This window comes from Lampetra fluviatilis, chromosome 3 (assembly GCF_964198595.1).
Source record: "Lampetra fluviatilis chromosome 3, kcLamFluv1.1, whole genome shotgun sequence".
Lineage (NCBI taxonomy): Eukaryota > Metazoa > Chordata > Hyperoartia > Petromyzontiformes > Petromyzontidae > Lampetra > Lampetra fluviatilis.
In genome coordinates this window covers 19,963,597-19,986,892 of record NC_136277.1, presented here as the reverse complement: position 1 = coordinate 19,986,892, position 23,296 = coordinate 19,963,597, and the positions used below count along the sequence as shown (strand labels likewise).

General features: G+C 41.2%; 1 protein-coding gene across 5 annotated transcripts in view; it reads left to right on the top strand.

Annotated features, from left to right (window-relative positions):
- The window catches only part of SNCAIP (synuclein alpha interacting protein), a 218,232-nt gene that overhangs the window by 154,763 nt on the left and 40,173 nt on the right, over nt 1–23,296 (top strand). For all 5 annotated transcript variants that reach the window (XM_078884680.1, XM_078884691.1, XM_078884688.1 and 2 more), the window contains exon 5: nt 14,520–15,586. In XM_078884680.1, the coding sequence (XP_078740806.1) occupies nt 14,520–15,586 (1,067 nt within the window). The remainder of the gene's footprint in view (nt 1–14,519; nt 15,587–23,296) is intronic.

The window sequence follows — 23,296 nt, the reverse complement described above, 5'->3', positions numbered from 1 at the left end:
TACGCATTTATAATTATAACAGATGGTGCGGCTTCCAGTAGATGTTTAATTCCTACAAGAGCAATCAATCTTAGCTAGCCAAATGTTTTAGTACCAATAAGTTTGGATAAAACCACAAAAGACATTAAGCAAATTATAGACTCAAGGGTCTCAGACATTGGTTCATCCAGTGATGGCCTTTAGTCAGTATGAAATAATCTTACAAAATGTTTAAATAAATATGCATTATTCATAAAGGCAAGCAGTGCATTAGTTATAGTCACGTGTATGAATGTGTTATTTAATTCATGTACATATAGCTAGAGTATACGACAGTAAAATCGATTTCAATCATTTTCAATCCACCAATGGACGATGGCTCTTCCATGCCTTGTCAGTCTTGGGTGTTTTTCAAATCATACTTCACCATGCTACTCAGTGCAGATTGGTGAAGGAAGGTGATGCAGGACTGCTTCCGACATCACTCGCCGCTGGTGCCAGCCATGCCCGGGAATTGAACTTGTATCACCGGGTTCAGAGCACAGCACGCTGACCACCACACCACCCCTCCACTCCTCGCTCTATATTGCGGTGCAGTGCGACGTGGATCAGATAACACGGCCTGCAGATCACTTTATTTGATCTGAAGGGAACTCCTCCTATCCATGAATTCTTATTAGTGACCCCCATCCACCAACTCATTCCAGATAAGGTTGAGTCATACTGTATAAGAAATAATTAGGTCGGTCAGTAGATAGATTTGAAGAAACATGTTGATGTACTTCAAAAGCACAAAATGTCATTATTCCTTTTAGCTGCAGTTTTGTTTTTGTTCTCCACAAGATATAGTTTTAATGGGATTTATTTTGGGATCGCCATCATATATTGAGTCTCATTATTAGAGCGCATATTTGTTTATAAACAGTAGCCAAGGGAATTGGTCAAGCATCACAATGCAGAATCCTCCTGAGCATCACATAACACTTGAAAATATATAATGAGTTAAATGTAAATGAATTATGCATCTGCTCATCGCTGCATTTCATTGCTCATATAGTAGCAGTAATAATGATAATAAAACATCTGCAGCCCTTTGTCAATCCTCTGCTGGATGAAAGCCTCCCCACGCTGTTGTCATGGGGGATGTTTTGGCCATACTTCACCACGCTGGTCAGTGCTGGTTGGTAAAAGGGGCAGACTCACGAAATATTACGTACCACTGTTGTCAGGCATAGCTGGGAATCGAGCAGAGGTCGCGAGGTTCAAAGAGTAGTGCACCTAACCATTGCACCACCGCTCCCCTCCCACCAGAAAATTATTCGAATTAAATTGATTCAGAAACCTCAATGCAGCAAGAGAAATGTAATTGGTTAGACGTGGCTACATCACCTTCATGCCTTGAACTACAGTACTGCCCTAATGAGTTTTAATTTCACAGACTAAAATGTAATGAACTGCAATATGACTTGTAAAAGTCTTAGATTATATATCCATTTTGTAAATGGATATTAATTTGCGTGGGCTTTGTGCCCATGCAAACATTAAATAAAGTCTTGTCTAGATCTGTCATTATTAAAAAATATTCAGCTGAAATTAACTTTGGAGCTTTGGGAATATGTTGAAAGGAAGCTTTCTGCACTTGGCCATTGAATCTAATGGCTATCTGTCAGCAGCTTGGCATTAACAATCACACCGTTTCATTTCACTGTCTGATGCAAGATGAGTCTAAAGGCATTTTCCTACATATGTCAGGCAGCCTCATGACCCTCCTACTGCTGTACGCAGAATCCTTTCATGAGAAATAAACACGACTGTTTAAATAAAATTTAGAGACACAATATTTCCCCTTTCTGATTATTACGAACATTTCGGTAGGCTTTCACCTAAATAGAACACAGAGCAGATACGACCGACTCTTGTATGAAAACAAATTCTGCATTTACACAAACAGTCCTTTAGTGAATCCACTGCTGGATGAGGTCACCCCAATGTTGTGTGCGTCAGAGGTGTCACTTGACCATACTTCACGCTGGTCAGTGCGAGTTTGACGCAGGCAGCACGTGTTGTCTTGCCTTTTGTCGAGTCTCTGGACCTGGTTTGAGCGCCCCTATTCGGCGTAGCTCCTGTGGTCTGCTGGCCCCTTGTAGGACTCCTTCCTCACGTCAAATTAGGCGACAAATCGTACAGGTGTCCGTCCCTTTACGCGGGTTCTGTTTGTGAAATTTCGCGATCAGTCGTTGGAATACACTCGCGTGCGGCTATAAGGTTGGACGTGGGTGCAATACCTTGTGTGTCCTATTCACACTACTTAGCAGGCGGCCGTCTTGTTCGGTGTCGCTTTGTGCACCACTGTTTTCTTGGAACGCATCTACCGCATATTGTGAGGGAAACCTGCATTGTTATTTATTTATTTATTATTGTTTACCTTCATAAAATAGGGTAATGACATAGAATGTCTCCTCTGCTTTGACTGGACGTTAGGGTAATTGGTTTAATTGCGGACAAGCTTGTGGTCACTTTGACACTGAGTCACTAACCTAGGACAAATGAGGAGCAGCTTATTAATTACATAGGGGAGCATGGGTACGAGGCATGAATGAGCACGGCTAATCTGCAACCCAGATAATTGCCCAAAAATAGCTGAGAATTCACTGTCAAATTATTGAAGAATTCTTCTTACCGTGGGTTTTCCCATGTTGCTGTTGTTTATTTGGCTTTTGGAAAATGTGTTATACAAAACAATTTCCTGTTTTAACACAGCGGCGGCTATTGGCTGTGCTTGACCCACTCGTTTTTAACAATTCTTAAATGTATTAATTAAATGTCGTTCACACTAAATTTGCAACAAGTGTGGAAACTATGCTAATTATCACATTCATGCTCAGCAATGGGAATTTTACGGTTGCTAAGTGACTAGAACATTTACGTCATTGCGTATTTTTTATTCGGATTTATTTTCTATTTTTAACCTACATGAATTAAAATATCATGGACAACATTCCTAAATTATAAAAAGCAGGAGTTAAAAAAAAATAGTTTAACCTTTTATATTATGATGACTGAAAATTCTTTGTTGGCATACCTGTTATCCAAGTGGCGTTTCCTCTTATTAATTACTATATACTTAATTATATATTGTTTAAACATAATTAAAAATGCATCCAAGTTTACCAGAAATTATTCCGATGCATCTCATATTTATGCATGTGATGCATTTAATATTTCACTTGACAGCATTTCGAAATAAACTTTTTATTGTTGCACAATGTAATGTTATGTTTAAGGGTGGCGAAGTGTTAACACTTGTGCCTCAAATCAAGAAGGACCTGGGTTTGATTGCTAACTAGGACCCCCGTTCTGCGTGACTTTCCTCCTGGTTCTCTGATTTCTTCCCATAGCTAAAAGCAACAGCAACAACGAAACATTCAAAATACAATATCATTGGTGTTGGTCAAATATCCAATGCAGGGACTCTCCTGAAAAATAGTACTTGGGCTCAATGTGACTTTCCTGAATATATTAATTAATAAAGGACACAGTTATATGGCAGATCAAAAGGTCTTTGAAAAAAATGTATCCTGCCCGTTATCAGCATAAACATTTAGACGTTTCAAATGTACATCCAGTCAGTAAGCGCTATCTGCAAACTACTGTGTAAACTACTGGCTTCATAAATTATAGTGCACCGATGCCAGTGGGTTGTCAGGAAAACACTTCCCTTACACAGCTTATACGAGTGAAAATACGAGCAAATGTGGTTTGAATGTTTACATGTTTCAAACTCCAAAATGTAAACACAACGAGAGCTTTATTTCATTAATTCATTACATTTCTTTTTTTTAGTAAAAACTCGCCCCCATTACGGAGAGCATCGCAATACTTTACAGTGTAAATTAAACGAAGGTTGTCAAAAATGTAGATTCACATAATATCCAGACTTCACTTCAAACACAGATGTGTTCCCTCAATGGGCTGTCTCTTGGTCTGAGTGAAGGATGTGAATCAAGCACATCGCAGCGTGTAGACATATGAACTTTACAGGATTTTTCTGTTGCGTGTAGTCACTTGAAGATTTACACTATTGAAACCTCACTTGCCAGTAAAAAATATGATAATTTTTTTTTTACCCTTCTATCTGGCAACAAAACTGACACCTTTTTTTACAAGGAGTCATGTTTGCATAGACCACAATACCTGCAGCATATATTATCAGAGTTATGTTTTTTGTTTGCATTATGGCTGCAGGTATTGTGGTCTATGCAAACATGACTCCTTGTAAAAAAGGTGTTAGTTTTGTTGCCAGATAGAAGGGTAAAAAAACAATTATCACTTGAAGATGTTTCTTGTTCATGTTTTTGTTTTGTTGCGGTTGCGCCCGAATCAAGAGCCGTGTGGCTCACAGGGTTATACCTAATCAATGAAACTGAACTTAATATCACATCTTCACAAAGTTATTTTGAAATAGGCCCTCATATTTAAATGTTGCACTTGGATTCATCGACACCGATGCACTCACCAACCAACATTTGGCAAACAAAAATTTGCGCAAAAAAAGACCTTGTGATGCAAAATCTAAATATTGACAATGAACACATGCTGTCATGTACTGCAGCAAGTGTCTAATAGGGTGATGCTTATCTTCGTTGGTGAGACGGTGGCGGACATTACAAATGCCCATAGCAGGGGCCAGTCAATACATCGAACAACTTCATACTATGCTATTTCATTTACCAGCTAGCCCACTGAGCTATTAACTCTTTTTCAGATGTGTCCTGTACACACATGATAGCTCGTTGAATTGGATAATCACATGTGAGAATTCATAGAAGCAGCCTAATAATCTCAATGCATGTTTATAAATGTGGACAGCAAAAGCGTAGGACCCAGAAAAAAATCCACGCAACCACAGGGAGAACCTGTAAACTCCGTATATAGTACACATGTGTCAGGTTCAGGATCGAACCCACGACTCCCTGCATGGCAGGTGAGAGAGGCAACATTTCACCCCTGCAGAGCCCCAACCACTCTTTAATACCCACAAAGTGGTCCTTAATTTATCACTCCAGAGTGATGATAGGTTAAGTCGACCCCTGACGAGGATTTGAACTTCATGTTCTCAAACAATCTAGTCACAGCATCTCCCAGATGACTGTATAGGGACGGATTCTCATTTATATGGCCAAACACATGACCTTGGCGACTTACCCCGCTCTTGGTACATTTTTCCAAATTCTCTTGCAAAGGCACATTAACCATCTTACGAATCACAACAACAATGTTGACATGTTACTAGTATTGAACATACATAATTTGAAAGCAGCTTCATCAAAAAGTCCTCCTATGTGTTTTCGGATCGTACCACGTGTTGTTTAGCACGATGATGTCTGACCTTTCGCTCCATGTCCCGAGAGCTTATCCAGTCATTCAGAAGAAGAAGAACCGAATCCCGAATGAGCTCCTCGTACGTGGAACAAAACGTCAGGCATCCTGCGGAACGACTCTTGGTAAAGACCGAAAACACATCGAGAGCGATGGAGCACAACTGCGAAAACATCTGCTTTATTATCACGTAGCAGTAATTCCTTATTCCATTCATATGCCTAATCGTTTAGAATGTTGCCATTACACAGTTATTCATTACCTCTGGGGCCCAAACTGTGTGTTTCTCAGCTGGGTGCTAGTGGCCGTTAGAAGTTTTCTTCAAAGTAAAGAGCTCCGCGCTGACGGGGAATGATAGGTTTCGTCAGAGTAAGTCCATCTGTCAAGCCCTGCGGACAGGTTGGCTGTAAGCCACGCACGTGTGCTGCCTGGTGAGCCTTTAAAAGGCGCATCAAAAAACTTGGCCGCCAAGCACAGGGGAGTTTGGCCCTCGTTAGATCAGAGAATGTCCGTCTTAACTTCGTTTCTTGCCAGGCTGTTGTATCTTAGGTTCAGTGGGAAATGCAAATGTCAGCGCACTTTGGTGTGTGCACTGTTCACCATGCTTCTCCATTAAGCAATGCTAAGGCTGGCCAACTGCAAGATCTATGTTGATCTGTGTTTCCTTTTCAAGGCAATCAATCAATGACGAGATCAATATGTGTTTGTCTGTATGTATGTGAGCGGTAGTTCAGCAGATATCACGCTGCATTTCCAACCCGGCCACCTGGGTTCGATTCCAGTTCACAGCCACCAAGACCAATGATTATTAACTGAACCGATTCTGGGCCTCCCCTAAGTCGACTTAATATAGGTATCCCTCGATTTTTGCAAAAAACGCGTAAAACGAAATTTTGTCAATCAAAATGGCTTTTCCCATTAATTGAATACAAAACATGTGGGATTTTTTTCGGACAGTCATTCCAACTCTACTCCAAACCTAAAAATACACACCTATATCACTTTTCACGAAACAAAAACAATAAAGAAGATACATATGAAAACGATAGAATAATAATCAATTACATGTATTTCATCTTTTTTTTGGCAACCCACCAAAAGAATCTGCATGTTGGAATGACTGGAAAGGTGACGTGGAGGCGTTACTGTTGCACTGCAGGGATACCGTGACGCCGTCACGTCAGGATGACGCAGCCTCCCCGGTGTCTTTTTTTTTTATCTCATGGCGTGTGCCGTGCAAAATTTTGTGATCGCTGAAATTTTATTTCGTTAATCGAAAAGTGTTCATAATTTGTCAATTGCGTGAACGTGACATTTTGTAAATATAACGTTCGTAAATTGAGGGATGCTTCTACTATACCTGGTATGATATGTAAAAAAAAACATTTCCATTAGGGAGACAAAGGCGGCAGGGCATGGTACTGGCCACCATCCCTTCGTGTGCCGTGCCAGCCTTCATAAGCACTCGCTAACAACACTTTAAGTCTGTTAAAGCTATACTGTGGATTTTTGTTTTGTTATAAGTACATGTGGATGCATTTATGTAGGTGCATGTTATTTTTAGCGTAGATTAAAAATATATATAGTTGATGTTTTGTGGTTATTAATAATTCTGTATGGTATTTGGTATTTTTTTCCCCACACCTCATATTCATGCATCAGATGTACACATTGATTACAGCCAATATATTGGCTGTGTAAGAAAGTAAGCGGGCTTGGGCAAAACATGCCCGTCGAAGGGATCATGGCCATTCGTTGAGACCATCAACCAGTGACAGCCCCAAAGTTTGGCCTCCGTGGAGATGGAGCGATACATCAACTTGTGTGTAGGCTATAAATGGATTGGCACGTCACAGGACCATGGTTAGATGGCGATGGTTGACAGAGGACTTCTTCCAGAAGTGGATTGATCATAACTGACGATGATGATGACATAATAGAATGATTTGTGTTAGGTGTGAACGTCAGTGCTGGAGAGATGTAAGCAACCAAGAGTGGTGTTGGCCATTCCATCCTCTCAGCAATTTCTGAAAACCACACTTGCCCCATAGTCTGTCAGGCTAAATATGGAATCATTTTTTTCTGTTTATTGTATTGTTGTCCACAAAGTCACATAGTCTGCCACGCAGGCCAGAGTGACTTCACTGTCACTTATGGTTCCGTCGTAGTGAATGGTAGCTGTCCATAATACAGGTATTATGGATCATATTGATCGCGAAAGCCTACGTGTTAAACGGTAGCTGTGCTTGTTGTGTGTAGCCGAGTGGTTAGCCTCCTGCACGACAAGCCCACAGCGATCTGGGTTCGATTTCCAGCAACGCACCATCAATGGTGTCCCGATTTGTTTCTGATTGACTCCAGATTAAATGGCTGCCTAGTTGAGTGTGTGGACATCGGCACTGGGAAGGAAAGAGCACTTGAGTGTGGTGCTGGCGACATCTCCACCATCTGTACCGGAAGAAGGTTTTTTTAATGCTTTTTTGGTCTTATCCCCATATGCATGTTTTTGTACTGTCCGTGTCACATGTCACGGGATGACATGTAAACTTGTAACTCTCGCAGAGCGGTACATCACCCTTTGTTAAGCGATGGCCTGTGGAAGCAGATATCACAGAACTACTCCATTAGCTCCTCAATCGACCTCTCCCCACACACCGTGTGTGACAGTAAAAACAATTGTTTTGTTATTCTCAAGATCTGCATTTAAAATAAAGCGATTTTATTGTTTATTTAATGCATTCATTTTGATGTGGTCATATGCGAGACCACAACTCACTACCCTTGAGAACGTAGTTTAATCAGGTTGGCTCGCAGTGGTGCAAGCTCAGCATTCTGACGCTTGAGCCACCCTGCAGCCTCCACAACGTCAGACTGTGTATGTATGTAGCTTATATTGCCCCACAAAAACAAACCTTTAAAATATCAAGGCTAATCACGAAAAAGCATCACAGCCGCAATCACAATCAAACATACCGACAATGTATATCAAAGCCAATGTGAATAAGCGTATGTGTCTTCGGCAGGATTGCAATTAAAATGCCGTTAAAGATGTTTCTGTTAAAGGTGATCATTGCTAAGAAAAATATCTGGAGGTGGTATCAAATTTACAACGTAGATACACCTATCTGTTTCTAGAATGTAAATAGCCATGCCAGCACATTGAACCTAGCACATGGAAGTTTATGTTGCTTAGCAATTGGTATTTATATGAGTGTGTGCCAGTTCTGTTTCGCGTAACTACAGAAATAAACACAAATGAATGCGGCTTTTTCTCGTCGAGTATGCATGCAGCACATGTTTGGACTCAGAGCACACTGTAATAATTCGTTGTGTAACAATTCACCTCTGCTTGCAATTTTATGAATTGTCATTTGGGATCACAATTGGATTCTATAATATACATTCGTTTTTTTTTTACACTGTGGTGAACGTTACATCTCCAATGGTTTTAGGGGTCGCATGAACCCATTACGTGCAACATATAAGAAGCCAAAGGTGTCCCTTTGAAATATTAGGGATTTGGGTTAATTCCCAAGTCTGAGAGCCATAATAAGGAACTTTCCAGATTATTGTGTTTCAGGTTTAATGCCTTAGGCAGACTAAGGCAACATATTGATTATTGTCCTTATCTTTGTTATGTGCGTGGGCTGTATTAAAATGATGCTGACAATAAAATGAGAGGCTAGCTGTTTAATATAAAAAGTACATTATATATTTGGATTTTTTTTTATAACACAACTGTTCATTATAGTATTTCAATCTGATACAGTGGTTATACGGGCACTAAAGGCGATCAAATAATTCGTAGCGGTGTTTTATCTTAAAACTTAAATATTCTGCATGCTTTTCCTGACCTACTTTTAAAAAAATAACTCCACCAAAGTCAGCCCTTGGATATAACCCTTGCAATGATCTTTCTAGAGCGGTGAGAACGTGGCCCTCTAATTAATGCTACTCGAAAAACCGCCGGAGGACGTTAAGGGTGCCACACATTAAAGAACATCGCACCCAGCTGGGGATTGACTGCAGTGAAGTAGGTTGAACCTCAGCAGGTGTTCCCCTTGCCGATCGTTAAACCGTCTCTCTAATACAGTTCGGTGAAAAGACTGGAATCTGCTGACAATCGTGTACAGTTTTCAGTGCCCCCCCCAAAAAAAACGGATTGTAATTGTTGTATCTGTGAGATTCAATCTGCGGCTGAATCTAAAATAAAGTGACCTTGAACAGGAGTCATCCCGTATGACCACGAGCGCCTAACGTATTCTATATGATTCGTCCTGCTTCTCCCCAGAGGGTGTTAGATATCTCGGCCTCATCTCCCTTTTCTCCCGCGGCTGCGTTACGTTTCGTGCATATCCCCCCCCCCAACCTTGGCGAGGGATTCAAAACAAAGCCCTTTAAAAAAAAATCTGAAGTGTTTGAAGTTAAAGAGCCTGGTTGAATGATCGGTTAGTGGCCAGCTTATAATGTGCACGTGCTTGAGACAGAAGGCGTGTGTCCAGGGAGAAAGTTGAGTTCTTCGCATCCACTTTCTGAGTTTTCCACATAACATGCTACTGATTCTCAATCAGGTATCCAGGAGTCAGACTATGTTCGGTGGAATGTGTTTGCTGGGCAGTAAACATTCTCCCAGCATGCAGTGTGCACGACAGAGATTCCACTTCACGTCGGGAGATTCATTTACTTTGATTAATTATTTACACAGAAGTGCTGCTTGAATTTATTAGATCAGATTGCAATCCTTTTGCAATTATTCCAGGAGCTAATTATTGCTTAAAAGCTGAGAAAGAGCAAAGAATTAAAGAAAAAAAGGAATATAAAAAATAATACTTAACAAAATACAACAAATATTTCAGAACACTCCGATTTTCAGGATGTTAAATTACATTCCCGGTTTGTTTGTGGCTTAACTTATCTCGATAAATTCATCTCAATAACTTATCTCGATAAATTAAGGTACACAGTAAATGCATGCTTATGGTAATGCTATTTGTATGAGGAAATGAGTCATAGATATTATAGACCGTGATGATGATGATGATGGCAATATTGAGGATGATGTGTTAAGAAAGGTTGCTGTAGTTAAGGTCACCACAATATCTAAACCTCTCGTGATGATAACGATGATTAAAGTAGAGCGGTACATGTGCCCATGTTTCTTTTTCAAGTCATCTCTTCACATCTTGTTCTGCACACTAAACTAGATCACGTGTTAAATATGGCAAAGGCATTACTATCCTTTTCATTCGTAAGATTAAGTAGCCCATTCCTGCATCTTTATCTCAATTTTAGCAGTGACAGGTGCGATCAGCAGAGCTGAAGGATGTGCCTTGCTTCTCGTGACTAGAGCACCGCACGCGCATACGTGCACCGACATCCGCTGAATGAGTTGCGCGAACAATTGAGTGAACAATTGAGTGAATAAAGGTGTCAGTTTTGTACCAGTTTAAAAGGGTAAAAACCTACTACTATATTTTGCCACTGGTAAAAGAGATCTCATAGTGTAAATGCTTGCCCCGAGCTCTCAATACTCTGATATTGCACTCTGTTTGAGTTGTACGCCTTCTGGTGTCATCTGGTCCAACACCAATGGGGACTAGGCTCTAAAGAAAGCCGTCTCGGGTGTGGACCAATCAACTTCAAGGACAGTGCATATTATTATCATTATCAGAGTTGCTTCTTTTTGTTTGCTTTTTTGACTACTTGTGTTGTGGTTATTGCAAGCATGGTGCCTTGAATAAAGGTGTCAGTTTTGTACCAGTTTAAAAGGGTAAAAACCTACTACAATTGAGTGATTGGCCCAACCCGTGTGCTGACCCATGGCGTTCCCGGCGCTGTTTTCGGCGGACGTCTCCAGACACAATTACAGAGAAAGCCGAGGGAGTAGCCCACACTTTCTCATTTGCTCCCTACACCAATGCCCGGCAATGCGAGCGGGACATCGTACCGACCCCCTCCCTGCCTCAGTGGTGGGCACAACGACTTCATGCCTCGCTGATTTCTCCAGGACGGTGAAAGAAAAGTTTAAAAAAATACCTTCCCCTGGCTCCTTTTATCGACAATTCCCAAGAGAAACGCTTGCGAGTCTCTGTTCAAGCAAAACAGAGACCTAATTATTTAGACCAGCTGTCAGGGGACACCATGCGTGACATTCCTTCGTGTGTCCATAAAGTGTTAGGAAGATTTGTCCTCTTATAAGCTGCTTTTTTTTTACGTTCGGGATTGTAAATTGGTAGCAATTTTTTTGAGACGATTGGCATTGGTGTCTTGTGTTCTTTCTAATTGCCAAGCCCGGTGTGAACGTGACCACAATATGAAAAGCCAACTGTCCAAAGAGCAGCATTAACTTTATATGAGTGTCTTACGTAGAATGTAATAAACCGTGGCTCGTATGCTGCACCCGTTATGGTCAGAGGGGCCCCCTTGTAAAAAGCACTGGCGAACATAAATACGCGCAGCTGTACATAACCGATAAGATTGTAGTTTGAATTATTTTGTCGTGTCCAAGACCATGTGCTCCACATGTGCGTGCAATCACGTATCTGTGTGAAGTGTGTGTACGACTGTCAATCGTGACATGAATTGTTGTTGCCTCAGCAACTGTATATTGTTAAACCAGTCGTGAAGAAGAAACCATTTTCTTAACAAAAGACATCGTTGACGTTGACAGTAACAACAGTGCTTAACTGACAAGTAACATTTTATCCAATAGAGATATTATCTGGTTTTAAAATTGTACGGTGTTTGTGCATAAAGCTGCCTCTATGCTGTATGTCTTCTTACGAGAGCAGTATGAGTGAGGAACGGTAGTGTAGTGGTTAGCACTTTACGCTATGAACCCTGACGACCCGAGTTTGAGTCCTGCTCACGACCAATAACAGTGGCGAATATCTGAACTGGTCCTGTGCCTCCCCTAGGTCGATTCAGACTTAAATGAGTAATTGGTGCGGTGTATTAATATTCGTACTGAGGAGACAAAGGTGGCCAGGCGTGGTGTTGGCCACCCACCCCTCTCATGTAACATGCCGCCGTCCATAGGTGCTCGCTAACAACAGTCTATTTAACGTTATACGGGTGGGTCTTTGTCTTTGTTTACACTTAAGTTTCACATCGCGGCAACAGCATGAAGGGCACTGCACTTCTGTATGTTGACAGAGCAAAAGGGCCTTTGGGTTATGTGTTTGTGCCAATTATGTCATTTTCTGTTTGAAAGCGCATGCGACGATTACATGCTTTTGTGCGCATGTACCCTACATTGGCATTACACGTTTACAGTTGCAGCTGAGAGGGGCTTGGGCAAATTATTTGGCGATGCTGCCGCGTTGGTAGTCGTGCACAAGCAACGAAAAACTCAACGCACTCGTCGACAACACTGCATTAATGCACAAATATGTATTTCATATATTTCAGTGAGCGATGTTACGAGCAGTGGCCCCTCCTGCACATCAACAGAGAGGCACAGTGAGGTAGATAGATTTCGTGAGGATTTTAAACTTAACACCACGGGGCTTTGACGTTTTATTTTATTTTCTGATGACCGATGTTTAAATGGGCGTATATATAGTTACCTTAAAAGTGCATGTGAATAGTCTCCAACCCTTATTTACTCTATCTCTCTTGCCTCTCTGTTTATGCACTATTGAGAATGGCCATTGCCCGATACATCGGCCAATTATATAGATATTGTCTTTGAAGGCTGTGTTGTTGACGAGTGTGTTAAGTGTTTTGGCAAATGAGGGTTGGTCAAGAAGAAGACAACGATCCCTATTATGCGCCAGAAGCCACCAGCGTACAACAGCATGCATGAATTCATCAATGTAAAATTAACTGTGTTTGTGGTATAACGATTCATCGCCGGTGACTCTAGAAATGGTCACAATTCTAGGTTTCAATTTTTTTTTCCTACAAGCGATTCATGTAGCAGCCTCCAGTGGCTGCAAGGGTCACGTGAACCCACAGGACATGAATCATGATCGATGCATGTATCGTGAACTTCAAGATTATATATCAATATGTGGATCAATGCATCTATACACCCATAACATGGATAAATGTGTTTGTGTAAAAAAAACATCAATAGGTTATGTTGTATCTTTCATGTGTTCTTCGAAAACAGTTTCAACAATGCCTCCGCTCACTTTGTTGTCAATCTTCTAGTTGAAAGGCCGAGAGTTTTTCCTCATCAGGAAGATGCATCGGTTACCCTGGCTATGGCCTCGTGTGTGTCCATTTTAAATGGACAACTCGAAGATGAATTTTGTTTGCAGACCTTCGGTAAATTTAACAGAATGTTTGCAGCTACGAGGGATACAGCTACATGTGGTTTCTCTTGGTGCATTCTCTTTTGGTTCTTTCGGTAGAGTCACGTAGGTATAAAATATTTAATCTATTTTATTTTATACCTTCGTGACTTTACCGAAAGAACCAAAGAGTATGGATCCCTGCAATCACGAAAACTTCAAATCTAGATTCTCTTGGTAGATTCTTAATATTCCTCAGCATTGTTGCGACTCACTGCAATTTCTAAAGCAGGAGTTACACAGGAATCTCTTCACTCAAATCTTTACTGGGAGATTGGTAATTGACAACATTTCGCTGTTTGTTATTTCCACATGCCCTGGTCTTCAAGGTTATGGTGTTTTTTCAAACGGCCTTCACGCGCTATATTGTTATACCACAAGGTCTGTGATTTTGTTAAAGTCTGTCTTTAAAAGGATGTATGTGTACTAGAGTACATTCAGATGCTGTGCCAAAACTATGATGCCTACTGGGTTGTTGTGATACTGGCTGAATTTTATAAATCCATCTTGCCAACACCAATAATTCAATACGACATTTTTATACAATATTCTGTCAAAAATGACAGCACATCAATTGTACAACCTTTTTGAAAAATGTATTTATTTTTTGTTACATGTGGCATATTTTTTAAAATGAAAGTTTGAACTCCGTATGTATGGGTCGACATTTGTCCCATTCATTTTTATGAATTTCTGTGCCCAGATTCTACTCTAATGCAGTCAGAGATCACAACAACTGCTCCCTTGTGTGCCCTTCTTATAAACCCTGGATACGCCACCGAGCGCAAGAAATAACTCTATTCTGACTATAACGGAGTGTAATGAGCCTGATGCATATTGTTATTATTGTTCATGTTTCAGGTGGTTCACTTCACAAGCTCAACCCAGCCGTGCCTGGAATGTTCTTAGAAAGCAAATACCGGCCTGTGAAACGCGTACCCCCTCTCACCCACCAGCCGCCGGAAACTGGCCCAGCTTTGCCTCTCAAGCCTCAGCATCCTGTCTCAGCAGGGCACAGTAGCTCGTCGCTCCTCAAGCCTCAACACCCAGCGGTGACTGGGAACGTATCAAGCCCTCTGAAAAAGCACGCATCACAGCAGCCAGGGGCTGTGCAGCCTAAAGTCCTGGCCCAAATTGGGCACGATGCACAGCTGGGTATGAGCATGGGCAAGCAGGGTGGTTCAAGCTTGTTTGCGGATGCCAAAGTGGACCAAAGCAAAGCCACGGACATTGGTGTCAAGATGGGGCTCATCGGATCTCCAGAGCGACAGAGCAAGGCCCGGGCTTCTCCGTACAGCTTCCAATTCTTGTGGAAGTCCCTTGGAGAACTGGAACACTACGATTTAGAGTTAGATGAAATTTTGGACGTTCCATATGCAAATTACCAGTCAGCTACCATGGACACAGGCGAGGAGCGAAAGCCCGAGCCTCAGTGCAAGCTTGACAGGGCACAGAGCTCGGGTCTTTGTTTGTCTGCCACAGAAGCTCAATGGGACCCAGTGAACGGCAAAGCTGTGACGAGCCAGAGCCACACGGCCCCACAGACCAAAGCGGACGTGCACACAAGCTCAGACGAAAACGGCAAAGGCAAGGACAGACAGGGATGCACACAACCGCACGAGATCGACGTACATGAGCAAGACCTCTTAGAAGCAACGACGACAGGTCTCACGGTTGGCTCTTCATCAGGTGGGGCATTCAAGTGTCCCGAAGCAGAAGTAATCAGCCAAACTCTACCCAGGGTTCTGAATTCCATCTCGGAGTGTGCGGAGGGCGAGGAGGAGAGAGGGGCGGCTTGTCAGAGTGTTACGAAGGAGCATGCCGCTCGCGGTGCGATGGGAATAGAAGTTCTGATGCCCCAGCCAGAAGAAATGACCAAGGCAAGGAGCATCATCACTGCTATTGCGGAGGGCCATGTTTCCCTATTGGTATGTACAGCTTCATCGATATTTTAAAATATTTGTTTCATAATTTGCAGTAAGACATGTCACCTTGCTTTAAACGGTACTTCAAACAACCCGTTTTTTTATTCTTTGGTTTTTCTTACATGTAGCAACTTTCATGGTAAATATAATTACATGATAGAATATAATTGAATACAATTTTAAGAATATGTGGCCAAAACTGCAGCTTGTAAAATGTTAAGCATGCCTAAACACGTTTTGAAACAAAAAAAACTTACATTTCATATCGCATAAGTATTGGAATTATTTTAAAGCAGCCATCTGTGTTTAATATTTCATATTTCATAGCAAAAACAACTATATAAATTGGTTGCCAAAGACCATTCTTTTAATGAAGCCCATTAACTTAAAGCAGCGTAGTTTTCAGGTAAAAAAATAAACCAGGTTTCCTACAGAGTAAGCCCTCAGGAAGAGGATATTCCTTTCGCCTGACCTTGTGACGGATTGTCTCAAGTGCTTCCAATGCAGTGTATACAAGGGAAATCATTGCGCGCAAGTTTTTCTTGTTGAAATAAAGTCCAATTTTGTAAGGACTTTATCCGTGCGTGACAGCCCATCACTGCTTCATATCCATGGAGGGATTTGCAGCCAAATTGAGCTGCTGCCTCTCTTGGCTGGAGAAAGGCACTGATACTGGGGTGGGAGGGGGGAGTTATGGGGTGGAGGAACAGGCCCGCTCTGTTGTCTGGACTCCATTAGTATTCACTGTCGAGCGTGGCAACGTGTGAGAACGGGAGAACAACTCTCACACCATTGGTGGCTGGCAGCGAGAGAATGGACGGGCCGTTGGGTTAATCAGGCCTAGATCTCCATCAATGGCCGCGCTTGGAGGCCAGTGGAGTTTGTAAAGAAATTTTCAGTATGGCTGCCAAATAAATTCTGGGTTTCCCTTGTGACCGTAGATCAATGTTGGCATAATTAGGCTGCTGAGAGCAAACAGTAAAATGAAGATACAAGGGCGTTTTGCCTGAAGGAGCTTGAGTGCCAAACAATTCCATTTTTTGTCACTCAAGTGGCGATACCAGTTTGGGAGATTCTGTAATTCGATGCTATAAAGTTTTATTTGCTTCGTGGGAATTTTTTTGATTAATTATTAATGAAATACAATCATGCAAAATTTTTCCCTACTGCTTAAAATATGAGAAAATCATATATGGGTATGACTGCAGTTTATAAGTGCAAAGCAGAATTTATGTTTCGTGTACGTTAAGTATTATAATTTGAGACAACCTCGCTTCCACATTAATAGATGAGCCATTCGCAATGTAATTCCAGATTACATTATTATGCATGTTTTGCCATTCATAAGACAGATTATGTAGATCACAGATTATCATTTGAATCTTTGTGATTTATTTTTTTACAGTATAATTGCAGGCATTTTTCTAATATGTAAATATTCATAACACCGTTGTACAGTGATAATTTTAGTTAATTCATCAATGCAGTCCCCATGCTATTTTTTTGGCACAGGAACCACTGTTATTTACCTCGACTCATTTCTTATTGTAAACAAAGGGGCTCTAAACCAGTGCTTAAATAACATATACTTTATAATTCTACATAGAACATAGTGAGGTGGCCTTGTTTTTGAGTTAATTTGTGTTTTTCAGCAATGTAAAAATTTAATATAGTGCCTACATTATTTACATGGCTACCGTTGGAATGTAAAACAAAATACAATTTTATGAGGCCAGGTTCTTTCTTTATCTCGTACCCAGCATCAATTAATCTTCATAACTTACAATGATTGTAATAAATCATATAGTTAAAAAAACTGCTGTCTTTTCATGCCTGGCAGTTGTGTGGCAATCTCAAATTTAGTACCTTTCATTAGAATTCCACGAGAGTTTACTAAAACCAGGAGAAGCTTCAAAGGGACGTCAAAATGTTAGTTCCACTTCACTGTATTTGCAGCATTGGTGGTTGGGCGCGAAATTGTTGTAGCCATAAGCGGTTCTCAGATCGAGTAATGGCCACTGCACCAAGAGAGTGGGCTCTGCTTATATCGGGAGATATGAAAATGCAGAAACTGAAAAAAATAAAAGTATTCTTGTGATGAAAATTCATAGAATACCATTAGGGACAATAACGGAGCTTTGTGATAGGACTTCCTGCTAGCAGGGAAATGTTCCAGCACATATTGGGAGCGATTTGATTGGTGTCTGCCATGAAGGGCAATAACTCACCCTCTCTGCAGGCAAGCAGCCTGCTAGCACGACGAGAAAAAGATATTAGGCCACAAAGGGGATACATATCCAGGTTCATTTTTATGCTGAAGCCAGCTGAATGTACAGTATACACAACGCATTGGCGGGATAATCAGGCATTAGAGTGATAATTTTGTAAAATAACACACTGGACTATGCCGTAACTTGCGTGTTTTTAGACCACCCTAGTTTATCGCTTTAATAAGATTACTACGCTGTGTATGCCGTTAAGAGATTGTCCATGTTTTTAAATGCATACTGTATGTCCAAGGAGGAAACGGTAGACTTGTAATGATTCACCATCCTTGTCATTTGGTGAATCGTCAACATTTTGGGGGGTTTTGTCACTATTCAGCAGAGGTGGGACAAAGTCATTGTTATGCAAGTCCAAGTCGAGTCGCAAGTCATCAAATTCATGACTCGAGTCTGACTCGAGTCCAAGTCACATGACTCGAGTCCACATCTCATAGGTGGGACAAAGTCATTGTTATGCAAGTCCAAGTCGAGTCGCAAGTCATCAAATTAATGACTCGAGTCTGACTCGAGTCCAAGTCACATGACTCGAGTCCACACCTCTGCTATTCAGTCCACACATAGAATATACAGGGTTTGAATGATTAAAAGTACAGTATATACAAATATAATGGGGGGGGGGGGGGTGGGGGGGAAACACCCTGGTACTTGGGCATACTTTTAAAATACACATCATGTAGTTGTGTCAGGGGCAATGTGAATCCATTGCATAACAGGCATCATGATCAGCCTTGATCTATCCACCGCTGGATGAACGCCTCTCTCAGCCGTTGCCATCCCTCCATCAAGCTCTTGCCCATGAGCTGGAACATCTGTGAAAAAGAGCCTCAAAGCTCATCGGATTCCTCCAGTCTAAATAAAGATTCCGATTCCGATGAGCTGATCTCATCGATTCACCTCCACGGGCGTCAACCTTTTGTTGCCATTCCATCACCAGTTCTGTCCATTGTTCTTCATGTCCTCTTGCAATGGGTCCTGCCCAAGCCGACTTTTGTTAACAGGCAACACTAAGTCTTATACCTGTGTGTGTGTGTGTTCTCTAATCCATGTGTTCCGTCTTTCTGTCAGTGTATCCCCAACTATTCACCTCTACGTGTTTATTTTCACGCTATTCAGCTTACGTTTCTTTCTCTTGTTTAATGTTCAAGTTTCCAATCCGTATGACATTTGGCATGTAATATACAATGCTTTAAAGTGTTTTTCTTCAGGGACATTAACATGTTGAATTTCACAATTAGTTCAGTTTTACAAAACCACTCCCATCTGCTCTTGTACGCCTTTTTGTATATAACTTTTCATCCCTTGTCAATCTTCAATAACTGCCCTAGGTATCCGTGTGCTTTTCAGTTGTATTCCTCCAACAGATATCTTAAATTGTTTATTGAGGCTCTTGTACGTAACATTCCCCAAACAAATACTAAACATTTCAATTTAAAGCTTTCGTGACTGCAGGGATTCATATTCTTGGTTCTTTTGGTAAAGTCACGTAGAAGGGAAAACAATAAAATAATAAAAATGAAACAATAAAATTCTCACGACGTTTTTATTGCAACACTTTACCAAAAGAACCAAGAATAAGTACTAAACAATTGAAGGTACTGTATGGCTCTCTAAACACCCTCGTTGCATCTCTCAAAAATCTTCAACGTATTGCAAGCGAGGATTTTAACACCGCTTTGTTCAAAGGATCTGCATCATGGAGCAAAAGAAACAAAGACTCCCCTGTGAATGAGCGTAAACAGACAGCAGCCTTTTACTCTCACACCAAAGAGACAGTTGGTGGCGATGGGGGGGATTCACAAATGGCAGCCTCACTCAGGCGTCACTGCATCCAGTCCGCAGTGTCTCCAACAGCACGAGATGATACAGGGAGCGTGCAGGTAGAGCCGCCGAATCTGAGCCTCAGCGAGGTGAGAATAAACAAGGAGTGAGGCACACAGAGAGAGGAACGGAGACACTGTCACCAGCACGAATGCGCTCAATGAAGGGGGGAATGCATGGGGTGTAGGTTTGCCACCTCTGAGGTTTACACATATCACGAGAAGCAGAATGTCTCGCAAATAGTGCCGCAGCAAGGGCAGGATGGGCCGGGTTTTGCATGGCAGATGGGGCGGGCAGGGCTTCTCCCGGGTGTCCCTCCCAAGGGAACACCTCTAAAATCGGGAGCCGAATACTGTAGTTGGAAACAAGCAGTAGCTTATTGGGGCCGGTGCTGGTGGCAGGGGGGGAGCTGGTGAGGGTCGTGAGGATGGCACCTCGCCATGGCAGCCAGAAGGTCTGGCTACGGGTCTGCTCACAATACCAGAAGAAGGGGAGAACTACATCCAACTGCATTTTCTCAAGTGGTGTATTATTATTATTACACAACTTACAGAAACCAGGACTTTTAGTGTCTGAGGAAAACTGACATATTTCCCAGGGCAGCTACCTCCAAAAGAGCAGAATTCTGGGAAAGTCAGCACAGGTGGCAGTCCTAATGGAGAGGGTCCGATGCTCTGCACGTGTGGTGGTGGTGTGATGTCCTCTTGAGTAGTGTCTCCTGCCATCTTCTCTTCAAGGTTGGACCCATCAACGTTGAGAGTGAATATGCTGAAGTATGCTGAGTGTGCCTTTTGGCGTCATCTGGTCCAACCCATGTGAGACTCGGCTCTAAGGAAAGCTGTCTCGGGTGTGGACCAATCAACTTCAAGGACAGTGCATACATTATCAGAGTTGTGTTTTTTGTTTGCATTATGGCTGCAGGTATTGTGGTTTATGCAAACATGACTGCTTGTAAAAAAGGTGTCAGTTTTGTTGCCAGTGAGAAGGGTAGAAAAAACTATTATATTTTTTACTGGAAAACTAGGTTCCAATGGTGGAATATGTTGGTTCTTTAGGTGAAATATCGAGATAAGGACTGTGTAGCCCCCAGGTCGGTATTTGCTTCCGTTGCCTTGGATAAAATCTGAAATGCCAATGCAAAATGAATCATGAGGTTTTGTTCTGGATCAAAACACATTCACCTCATGACGGTTACATTCCCTTCTGGAAATGTCAGGCACCCTGGTTGAGGAACTGTTACAGTCACACAGTGAAGTCTTATTGCCGGGCCTAGATGGAATATGGGTGCATATTTGTCTACATTTTTTGTTTTAATTTCATTGTAATGCTTTTTGTGTTAGCCTTTATTTTTATTTTTTGGGAATCATATATTCAGTCTCATTACCGACAGCACGAAGTTGACTGATTGTAGGCAGCTAATGCAAGTAAAGTAATCCTGTATTGTTTTTTTTATCCATTATGGTTACATCAACAGCTTATGATGACTGCATAAAATAAAGTAAACTGTTGATTATTCGTGGTTATGGAAGAGGCAACCTAGATTAAACAAAAGACGAATATTGGAAAACATGTATATTTGGCTATAAAAATGCATGTGCGTTTTGCTTACACATACATTTTTGCGGTTGTCCTGATTGGTTTCTTAGATTGTCTTTGGGTTGTGCCACGTGCTACTACATCAGTCGAACAACACTAATAACAACCCGAAAACACATCAGAGATATGGATATCTTGTCTACCTGCGTAGAATGTTGGGTGAAGATGGATAATATGTCTTCTGTTCTTATTGTTTATTTAAGCAATTGCTTTACTTGTGACTGGACTCTGAGTCTCTGGCTGACCAATGGCTAGTGAGGAGAAGCTAATAATTCACTATGTAACACTTTTTTTTATTCCTAGGTAGTAAGTGTTATTTTCTAATTTCTTATGCCTCAAAAGTATAAAAAATGGCTATTATTCCCCCACTTACTTTGCTTTTGTGACCAGGAATTTATGTGAAGGAATGACACAAATGCACACCACGTTTTCTCATTGAAAATAGGTACATTTCAAAATATCACTGTCCTGGTCACAAAAGCAAAGTTTGTGGGGAATAATATCCATAGAAAAAGAACACTTACGACCCAGGAACAAAAACAAATATGTTTTTGTTACGCAGTGTATATAATTAAACCAGCGTGTGTGTAAAGCTATATTCAATTTGCTTGCCGAAAGCATGGTTATGCCACAACCCCCTGGATCATAGAGAGTTAAGTCGATATGATATTGCCTTAGCCTAGTAAATAAAGGGACTAGTTTATGATTGTTGGGTTTGTAGCGAAATCTCTCGTTAAAGAAAGTTTCTGACATGATAATTTTCCTCTACGCGCTTTGGGATTGTGTCTCAATTTAAAACAATCGAGTAATGTTGAAAAAATACCCATCAACAGTAAGCGTGGACGTCATTTCACACGGTAAAAATAAGTAATGTCGTGTTCCCCGGGTTATAAGACGCGCTAGAAAGTAAGACGTTCCAAAAACGTGTCCCTAATGTCAATAACATTATACAAATCTGGTTGTATCACACACTTGCACACCTATCGGATTATAAGATGCATCCTCAACTCTTTCTTTAAAATACAGGTCAAAAAGTGCATCCTATAATCGGAAGATATAGGTGATACACATTGAGTGTTACCTACGACTATTAATCGTATTACAGTAACGCATTGCAGTAAGTATTTAAAATTCACAACTCTTGCTTCCTAACACTGCACAGATTAAACGTTAAAAGATGAACAATTAAAATAAAAAAAATTGTTTTTCATACCTCAAGTTCCTTGAAGATGATACACTCTCTGCCTTTTCTAACCGTAGCAAAAACGCTTTGTGATGTCACTCACAGCGCACCTTTGTGACATCATTGACCAGGGCACACGGCATATAAAGACTGCATGTAATGGTGCTCCATGGCTATTTTTACATTAAATAAATGGAACCATATTTTATTACATTCTACCATGTAATTATTTATTTCTCAAAATGTTTCTAATTATAACTCACCTCTGAAGAAGCTGCGTGGTTTTGTTGGAACCATCTGAGACAACCCGTTTTTACTGAAACGGTTTGCATCACATATTTACAGCTTATGAAATAGAACGCCTCATGATTTATTAAAATATAATAATGATGCCTTGTAATAATAATAATAACTTCTGACGATTTAACAATTTTCACATTCGTGCTGGTTGAACATTTTTTTCACACATCGCAAAAAATATATAAAATGATACTTTGTGCCAGCTATTGTTAAAAAAATATATATACAGTGTATCTAACATTCAAGGTCAAGAGGTCATCATGGCATTACAGGCAATGTCTCTGATGCCACCAGACCTTGCCAATGCTTCCTTCTGCGAAATCTCACAGCTTTTGTTCCAACGACATTCGATCTCCAAAGACACACAGTACCCTAGCCTTTGGCTTAGCAACAGAGTGGTCAGAGGTTTCAAAAGAATGAGTGAGGACCAGGCTGAACTAAAAGTGAGGTCTACAATTAGAGGTCATAGAGTCATTGCAGGAGAGCAGCCGTGGTGGAAACCATGCAGAGTGTAATGGGTCACGGGGACCA